General features: G+C 42.1%; 2 protein-coding genes across 4 annotated transcripts in view; both read left to right on the plus strand.

Moving 5' to 3' along the window:
- Positions 1–14,765, plus strand: part of LOC137604226 (protein bicaudal C homolog 1-B-like) — a 56,037-nt gene extending 41,272 nt beyond the window's left edge. The window contains exons 9-21 of one of the 3 annotated variants that reach the window (XM_068328232.1): positions 589–720; positions 2,765–2,969; positions 4,606–4,767; positions 5,238–5,425; positions 5,674–5,815; positions 7,117–7,270; positions 7,547–7,706; positions 8,097–8,136; positions 8,363–8,517; positions 8,718–8,880; positions 9,389–9,552; positions 10,477–10,576; positions 11,609–14,765. In XM_068328232.1, the coding sequence (XP_068184333.1) occupies positions 589–720; positions 2,765–2,969; positions 4,606–4,767; positions 5,238–5,425; positions 5,674–5,815; positions 7,117–7,270; positions 7,547–7,706; positions 8,097–8,136; positions 8,363–8,517; positions 8,718–8,880; positions 9,389–9,552; positions 10,477–10,576; positions 11,609–11,736 (1,893 nt within the window). In that variant the 3' untranslated portion in view covers positions 11,737–14,765. Of the gene's footprint in view, positions 1–588; positions 721–2,764; positions 2,970–4,605; positions 4,768–5,237; positions 5,426–5,673; positions 5,816–7,116; positions 7,271–7,546; positions 7,707–8,096; positions 8,137–8,362; positions 8,881–9,388; positions 9,553–10,476; positions 10,577–11,608 lie in introns of those variants that run through there. The other 2 variants (XM_068328233.1, XR_011037394.1) reach the window with 2 other exon arrangements.
- Positions 14,766–23,570: 8,805 nt separating this feature from the next.
- The window catches only part of LOC137604228 (phytanoyl-CoA hydroxylase-interacting protein-like), a 10,847-nt gene continuing 9,954 nt past the window's right edge, over positions 23,571–24,463 (plus strand). The window contains exon 1 of the mRNA XM_068328235.1: positions 23,571–24,025. Within this exon, the coding sequence (XP_068184336.1) occupies positions 23,920–24,025 (106 nt within the window). The 5' untranslated portion in view covers positions 23,571–23,919. The remainder of the gene's footprint in view (positions 24,026–24,463) is intronic.

Consider the following 24,463-nt stretch of genomic DNA (forward strand, 5'->3'; position numbering starts at 1 on the left):
TTTCTTTCCCTTGGTGTGGACACACAAGAACTGAGCCTCTCGTTGTCTATGTGAGAAAAACGAAAACTGTTGATTTATGACAGGAGAGTAAGATGGGAGAGAAGCAAAACAAGGAGGGGATGAGGAAGAGAGATTAGGATAAGGAATGGAGGAGGAGTAGAAGCTGAGAGGGAAGAGGAGTCCTGCTCTCTGTTGTGTGAGTTGGCTTTTTCCAGCCAGACTGTAGATTACAGCTCAAATCTCAAGCCCCATCAGAGCCAGTCTGGCCCTGCACTCTGATGCTAATTACACCCACTCACAGTAGGAGTGCTATCACCACTCGCTCCAAAGTATAGATTTTTGTGGCATTGTGGTGGTGATCATGCAAAACAAATTGCTTTCTGTGGACTTTCCCAAGCTCTGTCGTACAACTCCAGCAGTGACTATTCATTGGTATGGCTAACCTGGCTAACCTATAGCTTTATAAATGAAATAAAAACTTACAGTACAGTGAGACTTCGATGCTGAGACACAAATATGCATCCCAGCCAACCTGTAAAAAACCTTATTTTGACATTATAGAACTGCAATTTTGCATTTCATCCACAGGGCTGCTTGCCTCTGGTGTTAATGTTCGACATCAAAGAGGACATTGAAGTGGAGCCACAGTGTATCACAGCACTCATGGAGCAACTGGATGTCTTCATCAGCATCAAGCCGAAGCCAAAGCAGCCCAGCAAGGTTTGACAGCAGGCTTATACTCAGAGCAGACGGATTTTTATCCCTCACCACAAAGTGGATGACGCAGGTTTTCTCAAAAACCATTAAAGATCAGAGAATGAAACTTTGTAGGCAGTTTTATTATTTATGGTTCGAGTTTGAGTTAATAAAAAAATACTGCAGAAAAACTATTTGTAGTGGAGGTATGGTCTTTCAGCATAAATTTGTAGGTTTTCTTTTACTTACATTGGTCTTAATCACTTGAACACAGCAGACTTGTGTAAGAAGATACTACCTGTCAGTTGCCACAAATGAGGGCAGAGCAGTGGGATGTCATAGCAGGCATGTTTTTCATCACATCCAATAATTGAGTATGATCACCTAGAAAGACGACTCCTGAGAAACGATGTAAAGTCACATATGTAGGATCCATATTCTCTTACTGCTAATCATCTGCTTCACAAAATGCACAAATTATCATGCATTTCTTGCTATGATGTGTCATAAATTATCAATAATTATTGTCCATCTGACAGCATTGAGGAGTAAATGTCAGCCACTGAACATAAGAAATATAGCACTGGTAACTTTAATGAAATGAATCTGCTAATAAATCCAAACCTCTGCTTAAATCAAAGTCTATAAAGAAAGATCCTGAATTTATAGCCTGTTGGGGGAGGGGGGGGGTCAAAACACAAATGAGCCAGTTTTGGATGTGAGATTTAGCATCCGTCACATGTCACAGCAAGACATAGATGAAAATTATAGATTACCATTTCATATTTCATCTTTATTTCATTGAAAATAATAAGAAAACTTTAAACCGTACACTGAAAGGAATAATGCCATACCCCTACCGAGAGGCGTTTTCACAAAACAACATCTGTCACAGCAGGGAATTCCAGGCAGCGCTCTCTTCTACATTCAGCCTGCCATTTATTCATGTGATGGATGGTGCGCTCAGGCTTTTAAAATGCCTCAAGTCTTCAAACCAAGCAAGTTGATGGCTTGATTTGCATATTTTCTGTAAGAATAAATCAGCAAACCGGGGATACACTCATTCCCCTTTAGCCAACAGAGCCCATGAGTTGAAGTGTGCTATTGTGATCTGTAACCTCTTAGTTACTGTGCTGAACACCTTTGACACATTCAAAGTTACATATTAATCATGGTCTACTGTTCAACAACAACATATTTATAATCATATTTCAACAACTGACCCGGACCTGGCTGTCAGTCTAAGGTACCCACATCCAACTAAGCCTCGGCTCAAAGCCCAAACCAGGCAGGGCTGGCAGTGTAAACATTGACCCAGCCCAGAGCCTCTTAAGAACCCTTCACTTCAACATATTTACAAGGTGACAGCAGTAATCCAAAAGTCTCATCCAGACGCTCTGTGTTCCTGGCTTTGGTAGACTCTAAAAGGAGTGTGTGTGTGTGTGTGTGTGTGTGTGTGTGTGTGTGTGTGTGTGTGTGTGTGTGTGTGTGTGTGTGTGTGTGTGTGTGTGTGTGTGTGTGTGTGTGTGTGTGTGTGTGTGTGTGTGTGTGTGTGTGTGTGTGTTTGGAGAGACTGATGGTGATTGGAATTCACTTTTCAGAAGCAGAGGACCTGGGACATGACTTCTGCTCACATTCGTTTATGTTTTATGTGTGTGAGCTGCAGCTTTTCTCTTGATGTGGAATATGTAGAAGTTTTTTGATTTAAAGTTGTCCTTCATAATTTTTTTTGATTAATGCATCTTGGAATATTAATCCTCGACTAAGTAGTCTTTACTCACACGCTCTTTGCCTTTATCAATAAGTAAGCTATGGTCCGTAATGTGATTAAGAAACACTTTGCTGTTCTCTTCAACGATGTTAATCATTGGAATCTACCCTTACGTCCCCCTCACTTCCTCCCCATATGTTTTTCCCTCGTCCATCCTCCCTTTCACTCCCTCTCCCTGGTGCCAACATTCCCGACTATCTGTCCCTCACTCCTCCCCTCTTGTTCCTTTTTTGCTTTATTTTTTCTCTTTTGCCTTTTGATCTCTCATCACCTTTTCCTTCTCCCTCAAACCCTCAGTCTGTGATCGTCAAGAGTGTCGAGAGGAACGCAGTGAACATGTACGAAGCCCGAAAATTCCTCTTGGGTCTCGAGACCAACGGGGTGTCATCCTCCTTACCCTCTGTGACATTGAATCCCACCCCCAACGGCCCATCCACATCCCTGATCTGCCCCGTTGGCCTGGACATCCTGGCCTCAGCTGGTCTGGGGCTGAGCAATCTGGGTAATGACACTGAGGAAGTGATTATTTTGTTTTCATTGTTTTTAATTCTTTTACTTTTTCCATGATGGAAAGGGAAAGACATTCCTTTGGAAAGATGAGAACTAATCTTTTGCTTTGCTTAAAAACCATGTTTCTCTCGTGAAAGGAATGAATGTCCTCATCCGTCATCCAGTGTCATCTGTACCATTCACGCACAGTGAAGACATATCCGAGCCAGATCCCACTGATATCACTCAGTTAAATGAGTGTAAGGGTTTTTGAAATCACAGGGACATCCTCTCATCATCCACGTAAATCACATTCAGTGAGTCACGGCGCGGTCATTTCTACACGCGCTTCACACTAGGTGTTATTTGTCAGCAGCCAAATTTCATGCCAATAAATGAGGCCCACATGCTAGAAGTCTTTGATCAGTGAACCATCAGAAAATACCCTCAATACGACATTAGTCGTGGCACCGAATGAATCGTGAGGTTGTGAATCATTCAGCGATGAACCATTACAGTCTGTGGGAGTTTTCTGCAGCTCTGACCTCAACGTGACGGGACATGAGTTCAGTTTAGAACAGATGTTGGTATTTTTTGGTTTCCAGGGTTGACTTTTACTTAGTACAAGTAGGAGAGGTCTAATAGGATAATCAGGAATATTAAGGGATTATGGTCATTTACTTTTTGCTTTGATATGAGGTCATTTTTTGGGTTCAGATTTAAAAACTTCAAATAAGGACGTAAGTAATTAACCACTGGCAGTTGGACAAGCAAATATTGGAAGAAACTGAAGATAAGTGACTTGACTATGAGAACATGCTGGGAATGGAGGCATCGCTGCTATTTAATAATATAATCAAATGCTAACCATAGAAAATCTCATTTCCTATTTGTTTTCTGGAGCCATTATATAAGTCTTTATGACATGTTTTAAAGGTAGGACATGATATCACGTCTGTGGTTTTGCTAAAAAGTAGAAAATTACTTTTAGTTAATTAACTGGAGTCCGAGTGCCACATATTTCTCAATTGCTCTTCGATGAGCTTCAATTAAGATGAGAATAAATTTATTTAAAGACTTGGTCACATTACCAATGAGTGTGCCATTGAATCCCTGTTGAGTAGGAATGGCTTCTCGCTGTCTCTTTCAAACTCAGGGGCCCAGGGCTGATGCTGTGGATGGCCACATCCTGGCCTTTAGTAATTGCTACATGCTTTTCTTTCTCAGATTACAGGCCAGTCTGCCAGAAAAATCTCTGGCCTTATTCCTGGAGTCAAACTAGTGCTTTGTTAAAGCCACAGACCTGCTTCTTTATGTTTTCATTCACTGTCATTGAGTTAAGATACCAAGTACCGCATTGTTGGTGCTCTCAATAACTATGGTTTTATTGGAAATGAGGACATGCTAGACATGTAATTTTGCATCCATGACCTTGTAGCGATTTAGAAAATTCTTCCTCTCGTTTGGTGTTTCATGACAGTTTGATGGAGTTCCAGTGAAACGGCTAAATGACCTAGATTATTTTCTCAAGGCTATTATAGAACTTGTGATTAGTGTGAAAAATAGCTGTGCACTTTGACAGGACAACCACTGATCTATTCTTTCCCTGTTCTCTCCTTTCTTTGTACCTTCCTTTCTGCTCTGCTCAGGTTTCCTGGGAGTGACGGCGCCCCATTCCCTCACCAACTCCACTGCCCCAAACGTTGTCCTCAACAACCTCAACTCCTCCATGAGCCCCCTGCAGACCCAGAGCCCCAGCACCCCGACACCCTCCCCGTCTCTCTGGCCCAGTTCACTCACCAGTACCCAAGGTTGGTATATGTGACCAGACACTATTTTTTTAGAACTATACTTACATGTGGTTCGTGAATATCTAATTAGTCTGTTTACATGTCTTTAAATCGGAAATAGTTGTACATAAGCTTTTGTGAGAACTGGGTAAAAAATAAATTGTCTGTAGTGATGTCATTTGAGACAAAAAGACTACTGAAAAAAGATCTGTAGTCTTCCAGTAGGTGCATGAGGCAAGCAGCCAAGCTGTTATATGTCCAGTTTGTGGGCAACGTGGAGCCAGGATGTGAAAAGGAAGGAGATAACAGAATGCAAAAGATTGTATTTGCAGTTCTTCTGCTCTTTTGTGAGTCTAACTTTAGGACAGTAAAACCACAATGTTTTTGAATAAACTGATATTTCAATTCGCAGACATACAGTATACGGGTGTAACTGTACAAAGCTCAGATTTGTTCGTTCTGTATATTCACTGCTCTTTTTCTGATTTCAGGGTTTTCTTCCCAGCTCATGCTTCATCCTGCCACCCAGGCCACCCTGAGTAGCATCCTACTGTCAGGGGTGCAGGGGTACACGCAGAGCACACCGTCTCCTCCCCCCGGCCTTGCACCCATAGACAAGCAGCCCAACGGGGTCCCTGATTGCACCAAGGGCTCCTGCACTCTAAATGGTCATGTCAAGGTGGGTGCATTAATACCTGAATGCTCCATTACTCTGAGTTTGTTGCTTTATTTGTATATCTTGTATTTATATTTATCCACTCTTTCTGAATGCCTCTGTGTGTGTGTGTGTGTGTGTGTGTGTGTGTGTGTGTGTGTGTGTGTGTGTGTGTGTGTGTGTGTGTGTGTGTGTGTGTGTGTGTGTGTGTGTGTGTGTGTGTGTGTGTGTGTGTGTGTGTGTGTGTGTGTGTGTGTGTGTATAAAATATAGCATCCTGGCTCGGTGTATGGAAGGATAGCAACTGCGTCACTTGCAGAAACCGTTTTGAGTCCAGCTCCATGTGACTCAGTCCAGGAGGCCACTGGACACAATCCTTCAGAACCGCTGTCCAGCAAGTCAAGTCAAGATGAAGGTACTTCACTGCATTAACTAATACGCTATGCAATATGCAGTCTTCGCCGCCACATGAAGCTGTGACCTCAGCAAATAAACTACATCTGTCGGCTGCAAAATCTAACGTCAGTGCGTAAATCTTAACTAGTCTGTGTGTGATGTATTTCAAGGTTGTAATATCGTCCCTGCTTGAAGGGAAATTTATATTGTTTTGTGCACAAAGCCGTTGGTGTTTCTCATGAGGTCCTTGTCACAACAGACCATGTGCAGACCAGGATTTATGGATCTACAAGCGGCCGTATACACTGAAAAACACGTGTAAAATATGTCAGCGTATCAAGACATCCAATCTAGTATGAAGACAGTCACGTCTGCAAGGCAGCTGCATTTCATGTCTTATCTGTTCACCAATCCTATAAAATATATTGTGTTCAGATTTGCATGTTATTTAGTAAGCAGTGTATTCACATGAAGATTTGTAAAGTTCACCCAACCTACTGTAGGCCAGTATATTTAACTTAGTCTCTTCATTTTTTCTTTTTCCTTCTGAAGAAACAAAAATCATTGTTTTTTCTTTAACAGTTTAATTTCTTTTGACACTGCAGGATTATCAGCTTTACCGGTGTGACTTGGACACGTGATTTAAGTTTTTGGCTCTTAAGATTTATAGAATCCTACATCCCACTTTAAGGAAAAAGTCTTGAATAAACGTTTTTAGATCTCTTTAGCGTGTCCCAACCTCAGACTCCTTCTCACCAGGTTTATTAAGTTGGAACGGAAACAGATGAACTGCAGGTCTCCTTTCCGCTTAGAAAGGCCCAGATTTCCTCTACATCTTAAACCTGAGATTTTTTCTAACTTTCACTCTCACGCATCTCGGTTTTCCCTGATGTTTTCTAAACCGATCCTCCCACCATGCATTTCGTCCCTGTAAGGTTTCCTCTCCCTCTCTTGCCTCCTCTTCTGTCCCAGAATGTGTTTGGACTGGCTCGCCCAGTTTGACTCGACTTGGATGGTGGCATACAAAGACATTGTTTGAATATCAAACCCCAGTGTGCTTTATGGGCTGACATATTATTTTATATGATGGAGTACATCATGTACATTCAAGTATTCTACAGAGACTCCTGCACGACCCGTTGCACAGAGAAAGGGAAAAAGGAATTTAATTATAGCTGCGGTGATTTTTAATTAATCCTGGATTCAGCTGAGACTCGTCACACAAAGCTGTGAACACTTTACACTGACTGACCCGTCGCTGACTGTGTGCACAGCAAATGTGGAAAGGAACCAAAATGTGACTGTTTTTGTTTACGTCAGGCTCTGATACATTTGTGGAAGTGGGCATGCCCAGGAGCCCCTCCCACTCAGCCAATGGGAGCGAGCTGAAGCAAATGCTGGCCTCGTGTAAGACGTCATCGGGGAAACGACAGGCAGTGGAGCTCCTGCAGGGCACCAAGAACTCCCATCTACAGTATGTGTGAAACCAGAGATCATTTTCAACTCATCTTGTTATCCTTTAGCATCCCCTCTGAGATCATTTACAGCCCATGCTGTTACTCTTTGGCAGGCCTCTATATTTCCTTTACACAGGAACATGGTGAGAAATTCCTGGATCAAGCTACATTTACTGGAATTAAACCAATCATGTAGATTTTATAAAACTGAACAAAGCTAGATGATAGAAATTTACTTTGTTTCCTTATGGAGATAATTGACGCTGTTCTGCTGTTGTGTATACTCCCGACAGCTCTGACTGTTTACTCTCGGACGCTGAGTCCAGCTCGTCAGACAGTCCGTTAACGGATAAGAGGGCGCCCGGTAGTGAGCGAGCAGCTGAGAGGGCGGCACAGCAGAATGAGAGGGAGAGAATCAGACTGGCACCACAGACCTCTTATGCTAATATGCAGGTATACACACACACACACATACACACACACACACACACACACACAGAAAGACAAAAATATGGTGAATCTGGGTTGTCTGCTGTAGGCAAACATAAACTATTGGTGCACGTGAGCAGAGAGAAAAGGATTATATTCCCTTTTGCTCCAAAAAAGAAACAAAGATAAGACAACAAAAGTAAAATGCTGTTGGGTTGTGGTTGGTTTTGGCTTCAATATTCAGAAACAAGAGACAATATGGCGACCAGCTGTCAACAAACAACCATATTACATCCAAACAGTATGACAATGTTTTTGTAAATATTTTAGGGAGGGAACAAGATTATGTGTCATATTTGAACAAATCATTGAATTTCCTTTATAAAATGAGGGACTAAATTGTTGTTCTTTCAGGCATTTGACTATGAACAAAAGAAGCTGCTGGCCACCAAAGGTAAGACCCTGGTGGAAGGAATTCTGTGTGGTAAACAGTATGCATCCCTATAATGTAGCCTATAATTACCCCTCATGTGCTGCAAAATGTTTGAACTGCCATCATGTCAATCAGCTCTTCACCCTCCTGCAGATTTTATCCCCATCTTTATCATTAACTTGTATAAATGGTAAATCTTCAAATGCAACTGAGCCTTTGTGGACTAATACTGTCTGTATGCACACAGCTATGTTGAAGAAGCCTGTGGTGACGGAGGTGCGGACCCCTACCAACACCTGGAGTGGTCTGGGCTTCTCCAAGTCCATGCCAGCTGAGACCATCAAGGAACTGCGGAGAGCCAATCACGTCCCATACAAGCCCAGCATGAGCACCACCTACGAGGTCAGACACACTGCACCCCCTGTTTTCTACCAGCCCACGTGTTTCTACACTTTTGCGTGTTGTGGCATTCGCTGTCATCATGAGTATAATGTTGATGTTTTTGTACTCTATAATGAGATGAAGTTTATTCGCCCGGATCTCAGCAGGCACTCAGAACTCCATGCTAAATGTTTGGATTGTCTTTTTGTTTGCCCTCCCAGGGTTCCCCGCTGTCCTTATCTCGATCCAGCAGTCGGGAAGGCGTCGGGAACGGCAGTGACTCCGACAACTGGAGGGAGAGGAACGGCACCAGCAATGGACTGCCGAGTCATTCAGAGTTTCCCTCTGCTGTCAGCAGCCCAAAGAGAAAGCAGAACAAATCCGGTCAGTTAAGCACATTTTTACAGCATCCATGCTGCAAGGATAAACAACAGCTGATGATTAAAAAACAAAAAAACTGACTAGAACATTACCTGTACATTTTTGAGATTTTCCTGAACTAAGACTGACGGAACATGTCATGACATTCCGAAAACGGTTAGCAAAATGATTTCATAGCGAAGCGTTTTTCTTTTTTTGTCTTTTTTGTGTTTTAGAGGCACCAAACTGGTAATAATGATAATGAAAGGAAAAAACATAATAAAAGAGCTTACTTTACTGTTTTTGCATGTTTACCTACTGTACTTTGGTGCATAGGTCCAGACCTCTGTGGCCTGTGACAGTCTCAACTGGAGCTGTATTGGTCCCGTCAATCTAATTTTAGATTCCGTTAACATTTTCACACTCATTGATGCATTTGTTGACTCATTAAAAATCTTGAATCATTTATATTATGATGAAATAATCATTGTGGGGTTTTTTTTATTTCATGCTTTAACCCATCGATGGTCAGCTGCAGAGCATTACCTCAGCAGCAGCAACTACATGGACTGCATCTCTTCTGTAACTGGAAGCAACGGCTGCAACTTAAATTCGTCTTTCAAAGGCTCAGACCTTCCTGAGCTGTTCAGCAAGCTGGGCTTAGGGAAGTACACGGACGTATTCCAGCAACAAGAGGTAACGTGGAAGAGGATTAGCTTGTTTTTTGCCCTATGATTTTCACTACGTTTGACTGTGTGTATACTTTTTTTCCCAAATTACAATAAAACTCCAACTTTTAGTCAGGCTAGCAGCAAGGAGCTAGAGGTGGATGTTAGCCCATCTGTCAGCCGGTTTGTTATAGCATTAAAACTCATCTGTACTTCAGATGTAGGAAATGTTAGCATTCTTAAATTCTAAACTACAGCAACTACAGCAGCAAGGTACACAAATATTCCTGAACAACAACATGCCTACAAGGTCACTATGAACATGTTCACAAGCTGATTAGCTCAAATCCTTGCAGCTAGCACGGCTAAAATTTATAAATGATAAACTGCATTAATTAAGTTGTCACATTTCGTTCATGTTAAATATGTCAAGTGACAAGAGATTAAAGTTAGAGAACATGTGAGCTAAGAGGTTATCATCTGCACCTTGTGCAGACCTGACCTTTTATGCTCTCACAGGCCACATAAAATGATGTGGCAGGGCACATTTGGCCCCCGGGCCTTGTGGTTTATACATGTTTTTGAGCAACATCTCTCTCACACACACACACACACACACACACCAGGGCTCGAAATTGCGCCCATTTTGGTCGCATATGCGCCCAAATTTTTATATATTAAATATATTTGGGAGCACCAGTGCGACTACGGAAAAAAATCTGTTTTTTGTGAGACCGCGCTCCTGCGGTCCTGCCAGGAAACAATGAGAGCGGTCTCTATCGCTCCGTCACTGCCTTGCTTTTGGGTAGGGGCTCCTAAAGTCTTTGCTGGTGCTACTAACTTCTAAATTTGGGAGCACCAGTGCTACAAAGAAAAAAGGTTAATTTCGAGCCCTGCACACACACGCATATATACGTGCAATATTTGTAATGTCTAATGTTGCTGTTTGTAGATTGACCTGCAGACATTCCTAACCCTAACAGACCAGGACCTGAAGGAATTGGGCATCACGACTTTTGGCGCCCGCAGGAAAATGTTGCTCGCCATCTCAGGTACAAATTTAGAAGTGTGCATAATTATTACATTTAATTTTTACAGCATCGTTTCTCCCCATCTGTCCGTCCATGTTGACAGGGAAGGTACAATCCATATCACACAAACTCATCCCTCCCCTCTGTTCCTGAGCCTCGTCCTTCCAGCTCCTTTCTGCTGCTGCTGCTGCTGCTGCTGCTTACACAAATGTGTTTCACATCTTGTCGTTGCAACAAGTGAAAGCAGAGTTCAGCTGTATAAAAAGAAAAAAAAAATGTGAAAGTTCTTCTCCACTGCCAACGATTGGATCTCAGTTCTATAGATGGCCTTTCATTTTTAGCAGAACAGTGGAGAGGTTTAAGACAGGCTGAGAAGTCCTTCTAGAGGTTGTTGGGGAATCTCCAGTTGCTGTCTCCCTGATGCTGGTGTATAGTTACCAAATGTCATCAAGTTAATGTCATCCTGCTTCATCGCTGATATTATATTTTGGACATTATATCAGTAAACATACTGCTATGGTTATTTTGGGAAAGTTCAGATATGCTTGACAGTGAGAGAAACATGAAATGGCAAGACTGTTGCTCTCACTCGTATAGAAGCAGAGAGATCCGAGTCAAACGCTCTAAAATAGGAACGTGCACGTCTATTTCTTTCTGCACTTCTGTCTTTCATTATAAAAAAAAACTCAAGGCAATCCAGGTTTTAACTTCCTGCCACTCTGACTGAAAAGAGCTGCTGCAGTGAGTTTTCTGACTCCAGTAATCAAAGTGAAAGTTTATGCTGGCAGCGACAGAGCATGGCTATCATATGAAGAACTCTGTATTTCTTAATATTTCTATGAAAGCATTTTGTTAAAACTAGATGGACACGCACAGGGCTTTTTCTTGACCTGAACAATCTTCTAGTGATTTCATTCAATTTTTCTTGTCATTGTGGATCAGAAAAAGCTATAGAGAAATGTTAGTATGTTCCTTGATTCACTCAATCTCCCAAGCACCACTTGGAGACCATTAAAAATCCCATTTGTACCATTTGATGCTTTTGTTTTGCAGAACTGAACAAAAACCGGAGGAAGCTATTTGAGCCACCCATCAGGTCCTCCTTTCTTGAAGGCGGAGCGAGCGGCCGCCTCTCCCGTCAGTTTCACACAGACATAGCCAGTATCAGCGGGCGATGGTAGGCGCCTCCAGACTGACGGGCCGTTCCAGAACCATCCATGCTGGAGACACGCCTGGAGTATCTTTCTGCACCTCATACCTACTCTTTCGACTGCAGCAGGATGGAGAATGTTTAAAACGTTCTCGCCAGGTTGTGTGAATACGTGTCTATATATATGCCATAGTTTTACCTGAAGTGCCAACAAAACCAAGGGTCGTCTCAGATACATGAGATTCAGTGTTCGCTCCGTCATAGACAGCCTTATAAACAAACGTCTATCTGGGGCATTAAAACATGAAGGTGTTGTGGTTCTGAAGAAGGGGACTGTCCAGTATTTCTATCCACTTTTATTCAAGGGAACAGGCAGAATGATTAGTACAATCATTTTACACATTGATACTACCTGCATTTGCTTATTATGCTGTTGTATCGGTGACAAGCACTTTAATTATACTAGACTTTTGCCTGTGAGAGCCTAATTCCTTAGATTAAAATAATTACTTTTTTTTATATTGACTAAAAAGCACAGCTGCATTTTGTACCCAAAACAAAAATTAAGCACTTACCCAGTGAATTTAGAGATGCCACCAAATGAAGTACAAGATATGTCAGCAGTACAGTGGTAGCTTTATTGACTTTAAGACATATATATAGGATATATATGGATACATGTGTCTTAAAGATATGCCAAAGGGAAGTTCCATTGTGGCCTTTGACTGCCTGAGTGATTTGATTGGTGGACATTCCTCAGAGGTCAGTGTTTGTGTCCAGCCATTGTCTGTTTGTGTGTCTCTATTTTCGAACAGAACAAAGACAATTGTACTCATTTTGCATTATGATTTTATTTTTAGTTTTCATCACTATTTTAAGGGAATTGGTGGGATATGTTAATGGTAATCAGTTTACATGTGTATTTTTATACATCAATGAATGGGTTTCTATGATTTTTTTTCCTTTTTTTTTTTTTTTTTACAATGAAATAATGTCTTTTACTCTTTCTTCCACCCTTCAATCTGTGGAGCCTTATTATGGCTGTGCCATTGGACCACAGCAGAGACACGAGGCTGTTGGGCTCAGCTTTATAGGCCTCTTTCTCTGATTGTGTCAACAGGCATCTTTCTGTGGTTTTCCTTCTGTTTGTTTATAGCACATGGTCTTTGTCTCATCTGTCATTTGTCAGTTCTGTCCTCCCCGTAGCCATTTCGGCATGCCCAAAACCTCAACAAAAAAATCCTCCGTTCTGTGCTAGAATTGTGTGCCTTTTTCTCTTTGTCTTCCTTTTTCACTGGCCTTTCCACTCAGAGTAACAAAACCTTCTAACAAATCAAGGCGATGCTTTGGTAGCAAAAAAAAAAAAGTACATGTATATAGCAAGATTTCATCAGGGAACTATGTTGTTTCAATTACTAATATTGTGCTGACTGTATTCTCTACATAGGAGGGTGCATCGGTCAAAGAAAAAGCAGTTCATTCATAGCCAAGTCAGTTTCAAATAGCCATTCTGGTCAGAGATGCAAGTAAGCAACCAAAGTCAACAGCAGATGGAAACAAAATAATACTTTTTCTTGTATCAGTCGTGCAATCCACAAACCCAAGTTAAGCAGTGTTTAATTAGCAGGATTGTATGTGCAGCAGCAGCGTTCATGCTCAAGACTTTTTTTTTTTCTTTCTCTGGGTTGCTTTGTTTTGTCATGTGTTTTGGAAAGGAAGCTTCTTTTCCAACAGCTCATTAAGGTTTGATAACTAGTGGGTTTTTTTATGTATATATATTATATCAACATTTACCTGAGGATTTAGCCCACAAGCCAATCCATCTTCCAAGATCCTGAGCATTTTGTATTCAGTGCAATTAAATGCCTTTTTGTTTTTTTGTTGTTTTTTTTACAAAACATGTTTATATTTGCAGTTAAATAAATATAAGGGTTATGACTGAAGAATTTCTCACCTTGGTTTAAATGAGAACGGTATATTAAATCTTTCAGGCACATAGAGAACATCGTTGTCATTGTGCAGCGCGCTAGCATTTAGCTCCACAAATTTAACTATGGCATAAAGTAACCGCAGTCCTTGTACAATATCAAACCGAGATACCAACTATTTGTCACTTCCTTTTTGATTTGCAACGATTCCCTTTAAATAGACTTGTTTATCATGTTTGAACCACTTTCCATCCTTCCTTGCTTCTGATTTGAGCCACAGTCAATGTGGTTGTCAGCTTAATGACACTATGCTAAGTAATATTCTGACATGGTTGCTGATGCCAACCAGGTACTTTGTTTTGTTTTGGGGTTTTTTCCCTTTGAAATCTCAAGAAAAGAGATCAAGTGGATGAAGCTATAGGAGATAGGGATTCTTTATCCTAAGAGGAAACCCGGGGCCAGTTCGCCCCCCCACCACTCATGGTACTACATGGAAACTGTTAAGCACTGATTCTCCCAGTGCTGTGACTCGTGTTCCTGCCTAGCAGACATTTGTTATCATCCTTTACCTTGTTTGGATCGGTTTGTTTAGAGGGCAGTAGAAATTCTTGTTTTATCCAGTGAATGTTGTTAAAAAATTATTGATGCATGTTATTGCAGATTTATTATGGATCATTGAAGGGACTCAAGTCAAAACGTTTACTGCCTGCATGTCTATTCTTTGCCCTTGATAGAATAGTCTAATTTCTTGTATGAGTCATATTGTTCCCAAGGGTTTTGTTTGATGGAATCTTTGTACTGCAATTAAATGGTACATTTATAATAAATGTAAACCACTAAGGAAATTATGTAATACATAACTTTTGTACAAACTTTACATCTTATACAGCCATTGTTTCTGTGTGATAAAGGTACAGTTCTACAAAATGTTCTACTGCAGATTTTTTTCATAAACATTGTTGCCAAAGCTCTGTTTCCTGTGGCATCTGTTGATGCTGGTGTTATTGTAATTATATTGCAGAAGAAATACAAACAGGACTTTTTTGGAAAAACTGCCAAGAAAGCAAAGATAAAAATGTTTGTTCAAACATTCAAATGATATTGTGAAGGAAATAAATGTATCCAAAAAGTCCATTATTTTTGTTGCTTTTTTTCTAAAAACCAATTGTATGTATATAATTATTAGTGCTGTCAGGCGATTAAAAAAATAATCAGAAATGTAGTCTGCAGCATCACATGATCTGGAAAGATGTTTATGGTATCTGTAATGCAGTCTTGAACATGTTGAAACAATGTTCAGTCTACAAGTACCTTGATGGGAATGACCATGTGTGCAGCCAATTACATTGGGAAATCCTAAAAGAAATTAGTTAATAATCCAATTCTGAGGTTGTAGCACAATGTCATTAAGAGAAATCATTTGAAATTCATTTATCAGATGTCTACATCATTCACCTGCAATCCTGTGGAACTCCTCCTTGATGATTCTGACGGCTTTATCTCCAGGGAAATAGAAAAACTGGGTTAAATGTTTGCAAATCAAAAATCAAAAACCTACCAGACCACTACCTACACACAGCACTGCTGCAGATGTGAGGATGGATCAGGTCGTGTGTGTGTGTGTGATGGATCGGGAAGTGAATCATTACCGATCATAAAGAGAACTGTCTGGATATGACTGGACATCTGAACAGGATACAAATTTTTTTTTAAAATCTCTGTGAATTGATGTAGAAACTCCATCAAGGGGCTCCTCGTCAAACGGACATGCCACGTTCACCTTTGAAATACGGAGTTATTTATAAAAACCTTCGGTCAAACTCTCCGTCCGACAGAACCAGGAAATGAAGCCGCACGAGCAGCGGTGAAAGGGGGCGGAGTCAGAGGAAACCCTGGGTTTGTGGAATAAAACCTGCTACCAACCAGAGGCCTGTACCATAATGCTGGATTACGGCTTAGCGAGATAACTTCAGGCTTAACCCTGGCTTTTCGGTACCATAAAGGTGGCTGACTTTCTATCGGGCTACGTTGTCGCGGTAACCTGTGCTGAACACCTAACCTGCTCCGGAGCAGGATAAGTTCAAGATAAGAGCTCAGCAGGTGTAACAGCCCCACCTACTGACCAATCAGAGCTCAGCAGGTATAACAGCCCCACCTACTGACCAATCAGAGCTCAGCAGGTATAACAGCCCACCTACTGCCCAATCAGTTCTCTTGGAAAATGGGCTGTCCGTTTTATGAGAACCCAGTGGACCTTGGTGCACAGTTTGTGCGAAGAGCGCTCAGACGCGAGATAATATTTAGAGATCGCTGTAATCCGTTGGAATTGCCTGAACAATCACTGTACGAAAGGTACAGGTTTTGGGGAGAGTAGTTACATTACATCTGTCAGCTGCTGGAGCCTTACATCAGTAATGTAACGCACCGCAACCACGCACTGACAGTCCCGCAGACAGTTCATTGCACTGACGTTTTTTGCCACATTTAATGTTTCTTAGTGATGTTCGTAATTATTATGATGTCCTTAAATCTCTCGTTGGATGGGTTACAAGCAAGCCACAGATAAAATGCCATTAATCAATTATTTAAGTAAATCATGGATTGATTCATTCATTCATAGGTACTTTTATGTATTCTGTTGGCGATGACGAAAACCTCGGGAAGAACACAGTATGTAGAGCTATTCATAAAGTCGCGGAGGCTACAATCACATGCCATAACGAAAAATGTCGTACACACATACATTTATGGAACACACAAATGTTACTGGAGTCAGATATACAAGTGCAGTCATAGTGGGGAAGTAATATTATAATGGCACTAACTTCCGCATTGACACAGTCGGTGATTTTGTGCCAGCGATCCTTGCACCGTTTGGCAGCTGCAACTGTGTTGCTTTTTGCCTGGATTATTGATTTGTATTGCTCGTATTTATTAATTATTATTGTGCTCCTCTGTTGTGAAATATGTGGCTCGGGCCGGTTTGTTGCATGTTTGCGATTGGTCGCATGCAGCAACCTCCGCCCTTTTTATGTGAGCGCGCACAGATCTAGAGTGAACAAGCCTGAATTGAATTAGTGAGTTAATAGCCGGCTTTATGGTACCGAAAATCCGGAGGGCAGATGTCTCGGTAAGTGAAGCCAGATAAGTAAGAGGAAGCCCGGCTAGGTTAATCAAGCTTTATGGTACAGGCCTCAGGTTATGTTCAGAGAGTCTGTTACTGCGGTAACAAACCCAGAGGTTCAGTTCACCTCGCTTCATGAAACAGGTCAGGGTTACTGCTCTAACCCTGGGTTAAGTTACCTCCCTTTGTGAAAATGAAAGCCCTGGTTTTCCCTGATTTCAGGGTTAACTTACCCTGGGTTTCCACTGAACCTGCTTCGTGAACCGGCCCCTCCTCCTGACCAGGCTTGCTTCAGAGTCTGTTACTGTGGTAACAAACCTAGAGATTCAGTTTACCTCGCCTCGTGACACAAGTTAGGTTTACTCCTCTGACTCTGGGTTAAGTTACCTCCCTTTGTGAAACCGGAAACCCTGGTTTTCCCTGATTTCAGGGTTAACTTACCCAGGTTTTCCACTAAACCGGCTTTGTAAAACGGGCTCCTTGAGCGAGTTGCTCAGACAAACAAGCTTGTTTACATTGTCTGAGTGTAAGGCTGCCCTCTTCTTTTGACTGATGTCACCTGTTAGTGAAAAGAGTCTCACATGGCACAGACATGGCAGGGGTAGCCAGGTATAAGAGATGACAGCTGTTCATAAGCTCCTGCATGAGCTGCCCACCACTCCAGTGGACACTCATGCATTCCAATGCACGGCTCAGCTTTGTAGCGGGCTAGAGGCTCCTGCTCCTCCTTGTCTGAAGACAGCAGGAGGAGGCTCCTCTTCGCTGCTGGCTCGTCCTCCTTTTTGTTGATAGTCCCGTCTTAGTTCTTTTTAGAAATAAACTGCTTTTGACTTGTGGTGCAGGTACGAAGTGACATCACTGCAGCCTATGGGTCACTCAATGGGCCAAATTTAAAATGCTTGCGCATTGACTTGCCACTCACAATTAATTGCGTTGATTTATATATAGCGCGCTAATTTGCAGCGTAATTAATTAATCTCATTAACGGGTTAAAGTGACAACCCTAATAATTATGTTAATTTTCTCCAACATGTATGACAATGGACAGAAAATTTATGAGAGATGAAACATACCTGTTAAATATCACATAATTTGGGAGTTGTTGGCCAGGATTACAATGTGTGTGTGGGTGTGTGTCCACAGACCACATTTACACACTGCAGGTCTAGATAAAACCCTGTCTCATGCCATGTGATGCATGATGCAACGCAGCTCTAAATGAGGCTTAATCCACATAGCCAAAATCCACTTAATCCAACAGAATGAATCTGATGCGATTTATAGACTATAGTGCAGACAAAATATACAATACAGTAATGCATCACTCTAATAACAATCCCATCTATCCTGTCCTGCTACCATATAAAATGATTTTTGTAAAAAAACAAAAAAACCAATCAGCTTTACAAAATAGAATGAGCCCGCTCACTTAGCGACCAACACCCACTCTGCAAATTCATTGTTTTCCTGCAGATTTCATTCCCGTGCTCTACAGAAACAAAGGTAATATCAATAAAATCCTCAAGGGGGCAGTGTTGCATGTTGGAATAACAGCCCGTCAACCAACCGTGGACAATTGCTCTGAAGCAACAGATTAAGTGTTCAGAAATGATTACATTACATAATTACTGGTTGTTTTTTGGGTTTTAGTATGTTAAAAAAATACTTGATTAAAGATATAAATAAACATTTAGTAGATGTACTCTATGTGTTATCTCATATGCTATTTATTTTCTTCCATGTTCGCAAAATTTAAAAAAAAAACACTGCCTGAGGAAAGCAGCATGATCCAATTTTCCATTTCATGTTTAATTAAGCAACTCCACAACTCATCCACAGGTCTGTTTGTGACAGCAAATTAGTGTGAAAAAGACAGAAAGAGTCTCCTATCCAGTGTAAATGGACACTTAACAGAAACAGATGGTGCCAACGAACCACGTTCTTTACTTAAGCTGGTAACTCACTCATTAAATTCTTTTTCTCTCCTATTATTGTTTTTCTCCTCCAAAAGGATCTTTGCAGGGTAAATATCACAATGCTTCCATGTTAACACTACAACACTGAGAATGATCTTTAAAATTAAAACTGGTGTACAGAATAAAGTCAAAGATCACAACCATGGCCTGGTATTGTCTCTGATTCACGTTGCCAGCTGTATAATTTCATCTGAAGGTAGATTTAAATGCTGTTATGCACCTTGAAGTGAATCTGTACACGTCATGATAGTTTCAGAGAAAAGCTATTCAATTACAGGACTCTGTCTGCCTCACTCAGGATAATTAAGTGAGGGGCACAGCTGGCAATCATTCTCAGTGCCCAGCATGACTGATTTCAATTTCATGTTCTGTAGTGGGAGACAGACAGTGAAAGATGACTAAATTGCACAGGAAAGCTGCAATCGTCTTTTTATTCCTAGTCAATCGTTTATTTATTCAGCATCCTGGCGACCGTCCTGTTTAATGACCAACAGAGTCCACAGCTTCACATATTGTTCTCATGGACAGCTTGTCTCTGCAGGGAAGGTGTAAATGAGGAGAGCCGCTACCTCACCATACCTGGCTGTTATCCAGTGCACAATAAGCCTACAGTGTCTGATAAGTCTGGCTGACTGTGTCTTCCCATCTGTTTTTTTCCCCCTTTGTTCAGTCTTTCATATAAAAAAATTATACCTTTCTTGCTCAAAAATGACAAAATAATCATTCCATACCTTTCACTTTTCGTATATTCACTTGCACAATCTTGCTATGGGATGTAAAGTAAGTCTGTTGGGACAACATGTAGAAATATTGCTATTTTAATGGGTTTTTTTTAATTTAATGTGCTTCTGTTTTGTTTTTATTACATCTGTTGCTGGTCTTAATTTGAGAGTTGCTTTCACCTTTTACTTTGAAAGGTTTTATTTTAGCCACAAAAAGTAAATACTCTGACATTTTTTTTCTCTCTTGGGATGAAGCAAAAAAACGTGGTTATCATTTTAATATACTGTATTTCCTTTAGCAGGAGTACGGTATTCTGCTCCCGCCAACAATGAATGAATTTATCCGCACTCTGTCATCTAAATGCGTTTTGATTCCTCATCTGGGAATATTCATGTGCAGCATGTGATAAAAATAACTATTTCCAAACTGAGCTTAAAGTTGGAAAGTACTTTAAACAGACATATCTCTTGGAGGATTAGTCTGGCATTGTGCTGATTGTGCTTTTTCATTTTGTTTTTATGGCCAAGAGGGGAATATCTGTAAAACTCCTGCATATTATAAAGAGTTTCCTCCACACGTACCATCCTGCCTGTACACGCTTCTTCACCTCTTTTCTACACTCTCCATTGCTCTGGACTGTTGACCCTAAGTACTTAAAATCCTCCACCTTCTTGATCTCTTCTCCCTGTAACCTCACTCTTCCACTTGGGTCCCTCTCATTCACACACATGTACTCTGTCTTACTGCAGCTAACGTTCATTCCTCTCCTTTCCAGGACAAACCTCCACCTCTCTAGCTTCTCCTCCACCTGTTCCCTGGTATAAAGCATAAAGATAAGCATAAAGATGAGATAGAGAAGGACAAATTTAACCTCATCTAAAAATAATTAACCTCTTATCCCCTCACCAACCAGCACCTTTGAAGCTCCTTGGAAGCCTACATCCATGTAATACAAATGAAACTGTGTCTGAGGAAGCAAGTATGGTTATTATGCTGGCCTGTGGATTAAGTGGCACCCTGTGAAGTGTACCCTCCTTCTACCAATGTCAGCTGGGATGTAACCTACAGCCCTCAACAACCTTACCAGAATAATCTGTTATGGACAGTAAATGGATGGGTGGGGGGTGGCTGGGTGGATGCATTAAAACAGAGGTGCTGTGGTGTCACGGTTGTTAATTATCTATTGTTTCTGATCCAGGCAAACACAGAGTCTCCAGGATGTGATTGTAACCATCCAAACCATCCAGAGCCTAATCCTCTGTACACTAATTATTGTTTTTCATATGGGTTAAACAAATGTGGTAATTAGTGAGTTTTAGTGCTTCTATTAGAGGAGGGTGTTAAATCCAGACGAAGCCAAGACAGCTGTTAGCCATAGCTACACATTTATCAAGCACGTGAGCTCTGCTGATCACCTCATTTAATTCTGTGCAAGGTCAATAAGTCTATTTCTCAAATTGTCAAACTGTTCCTGTAATCTTCTCCTTTATGCGCCCCCTCTATCCATTAAGTCTGATTTTAATTAGCAGTTCTTGTCTAAAACGTATGAGCTTATTGCTTGGTGGCTTGTAGGAAATTTCACTAGTTGTTGAGATATCAGCGTAAGTAAAGAATGGACAGTAAAGAAGTTTCATTGTTGAACCTCTCAGACACACTGGGAATTCATTTGAAGACCCAGAGACACATTATCAATCAAACCGCGGCAGGGCTAAGGCCAGAGCTAACGCTGCAAATCAATTACAGGCTTCATTGGCTTCAGTCACACAAATTGGTTTTGTGGTGCAAGCATCACACACACACAAACTATACATTGGACCCCGGTGACTTGTACATTTGAACATTTAAACGTTTTGGTCTGCTGCTCCACACATGGGCGACTGTCAGACCTCTTGGGTAAGAGGTGATATGCACTGACTGCAGGTTTTGTGTTTATTGGTGTGTGAGATAAATAAGCTGGTGGTAAGGTAAAACTGGGAGCCATTGCCATGAGGAGGATAATTGGAGTTTGGATAAAATAGACCAATATGGCCTCTTTTTTTCCAGCCATTACCCCTGCTATTTCTCCAACTGTCACCGGGTGCTCACCAAGCCAGAGCGCAGCGGAGTGAACAAATCAGAGTGGACTGTTACTGCAGGGCACACTGTGATACACTGTATAGTGTTGACACTCAACAACACACCATCCTGGAAAATAATATACACCTTATTAAAACTACAATAGCTGCAGAGGTCATGGAGGATTGGTGACAAAGACATTGGAGGTGAGACAAGATGTGAAAATGGGATGTAGAAAGATACTGGGGGAAGGACGCGAAACGATGGAGGAGGTGAACTTGGCCGGGTGTGTGTTACAATGGACACAGCGTCTCCTTCCCTGCTGCTCCTCGGGAAACATTGACACTAACAAATGATGACTCTGGCTGGAAGGGATATGGTGGGTGGAGACGAGGATGGCAAGGAGGATGGATGAAGGTGTAGGCTGAGGAGGAAGCCTCCAGAATCCGTCGGCTTCATCAACTTCCTCTCCCATTCCAGATAAGTATAGCAGGCGGAGCAGGGAAATGGGAGGAGGGAAGGAGGAGGGGTGATGAGAAAAACATGATGGCATACATAACAATGAGCTCTTTCAAGATTATAAACTGAGCTCTGGTCTTTTATTATGTTTATGATGTTATTGAGCTTTTAATATCCTTAATGGAATTATATGAGAAATTTGAACCACTGTTTTGCCAATCAGTGGAGTGTAGTATAATAATCTGTCATGAAGTCGCAGCATTTTTATATAGTGCAAAATTTAAAAGCCTAGTTCATTTAAATTTGTTACATAAATACTGTTGGTTTGAAATGAGAGCTTACAGTGAGTATAGCTGTAGTATCTCCTCCAGCTCAGGAGTCATCACTACGCTGACCTTCATTTTAATGACTTCTATTATACAGGCAGGAAATGTGAAAATCTGCACATGGAATAAATTCAGTGCTGCGTCTATAAAGCGGTTCCTATTGAATCCGAATGTTGCTGTGATTATGAGTTTACCCGGATTTTAATTCGCGTGTCCTTCATAGCCCCATTTTCTAATCCTCAAATATGCGTGGAAAAGACCGCCAACTAGTTTACTGTTACTGGAGGCCTGTCAGCGTGGTCAGAGACAGAAAACACACTCTGATCCATCAGGGGGATGCTTAGAGAGTCTGGAAATTAGGGTGGCTTCCATCCTACTATTCGATAGCGCAACGTGCGCTCCCCCTCCCCCTGCTTCTCCTCCTCCCTCCCTCCCTCCTTCCCTCCCCTCTATCATTTCTGAACAGAATGACTCAGGGCTTCCACAGGCGCAGCTGGAGAAGCAGTTGTCTCTTAAATATGAATAAACAAGTCTCCTTGCGTAACACAGATAAAAGGAAATAAAAAGTGACATCGTCTCCTTGTAACGCTCCCCCGTGGAGAGTGGAGAGGACGCAGCGCTACTGCAGGAAACACGAGTGTGAGAATGGATTCAAGATGCGCATCTTTGCGTTAAACCGCAATTTATCCCTGCACTTGACCTTTTCACGCCTTAGCAATTCTGTTTCTGGGACCCGCTGATAAAGGAGGGTGTTTTCTAGTCTGGTGGGGATGATTACTGACGGCCAAGCATGACGAAGTATACTGCCCGGTTTTCTGCAGGGTTTTTGAGTTTTATTTTGTGTCATAACAATGCAAGAGGCCGCTCTTTCATTATGCCACCCCCCCCCCCATCATGTCTGGGTCCCCCTCCAACTCATTACTGAATAGTCCACCCGCACCTGCGCTCCCGCGGGAGAGGGCTGCACCGCACCGAATAAGGGCATTTCAGAGACCCCTTGCAGGGATGACGTCGAACATGAAATAGAACAGAACGGGTGTGTGGACGGTTAAGATAAACCTAAAGGGAACTCCGGGATAATCTGGTTACATAAGGAGGCATTGAATTTGCGGAGCGTTCCTGCGCTAATCCGCTCAAGTATTCACGCTCAATTGCCCTGCGGCGGAATAGGGGCGTCGGGACGCGCACACGCACACTCGGCACTTGTGGATCTGAGGAGCACAGAGTTTGAACTTCGCTGTAATATATATATATATATATATATATATATATATATATCTTGGAGGTTTCATATTTCAAGACAATCTCCGCAGTCATGTTTCACGCCGCAAACCCGAACAGGCGGTTTTGCGCGCCGTCCGCGCCCGTGACGCTTCCGCTGACGCGCCACTAGCCGCACCACCCAGGAGACACAGAGGAGAGTTGTGAGCCACGGTGCGAGCAGGAGGCTGAGGAAGAACTGCTCCTTTTGCTCTTTCCTTTCCCCTTTTCCGTTACTTGTCTGGACGGAAGCCCGTTTGCTGTCCGAGCCCCCGCGGAACGAAATTTTAACGAGCGACAGCGATTCACCAGCAGCAGCATCAGCAGCAGCATCAGCAGCAGCATCCAGACTCTTCCGCAGAGATGGAGGTACCAGGCTTGGCACACAACATCACCAGCCCTTTAAGTCCCTGCGAGGGGATGATCAAGGACCTGAGCTTGGACGCCATACAGTTGTGTGAACGAGATGGTGAGCTGTTCGCTTTGTTACCTGGGTGTTGAGATATGTCCATATAAGATCGGTGCGTCAGGCCCGGTTGTCCGTTTCAGAGCCGCTGCAGCGCAATACTGTCTGTGTGGCTTCAGCTGCAGGCTGTGCCCGGTTCCTATTCAAAGGGAGCGGGTCCGCAGGTTCCTCAGCTGGATGGATGGATGGATGGATGGATGGATGGTGCGTTTGTGCGTGCGTGCGATAGCTGGGGGTTCTGTTCATTCATGAGAAAAGGGTCTGATTAGGGTTTACAAACATGTTCCTGCAGGGGGAAAAAAGCTATGTTAAATGAGGAGTGGCTTTATTTCAGCACCACGGGTGTGGATAGAGCCAAGCGTCCACCCCACGGATAACCACTGACTTCAGGGAGTGACCCACAATTTAATCCTGACACCCTGAGCGCTTATATAAGTACGA

Source organism: Antennarius striatus, chromosome 11, assembly GCF_040054535.1.
Source record: "Antennarius striatus isolate MH-2024 chromosome 11, ASM4005453v1, whole genome shotgun sequence".
Lineage (NCBI taxonomy): Eukaryota > Metazoa > Chordata > Actinopteri > Lophiiformes > Antennariidae > Antennarius > Antennarius striatus.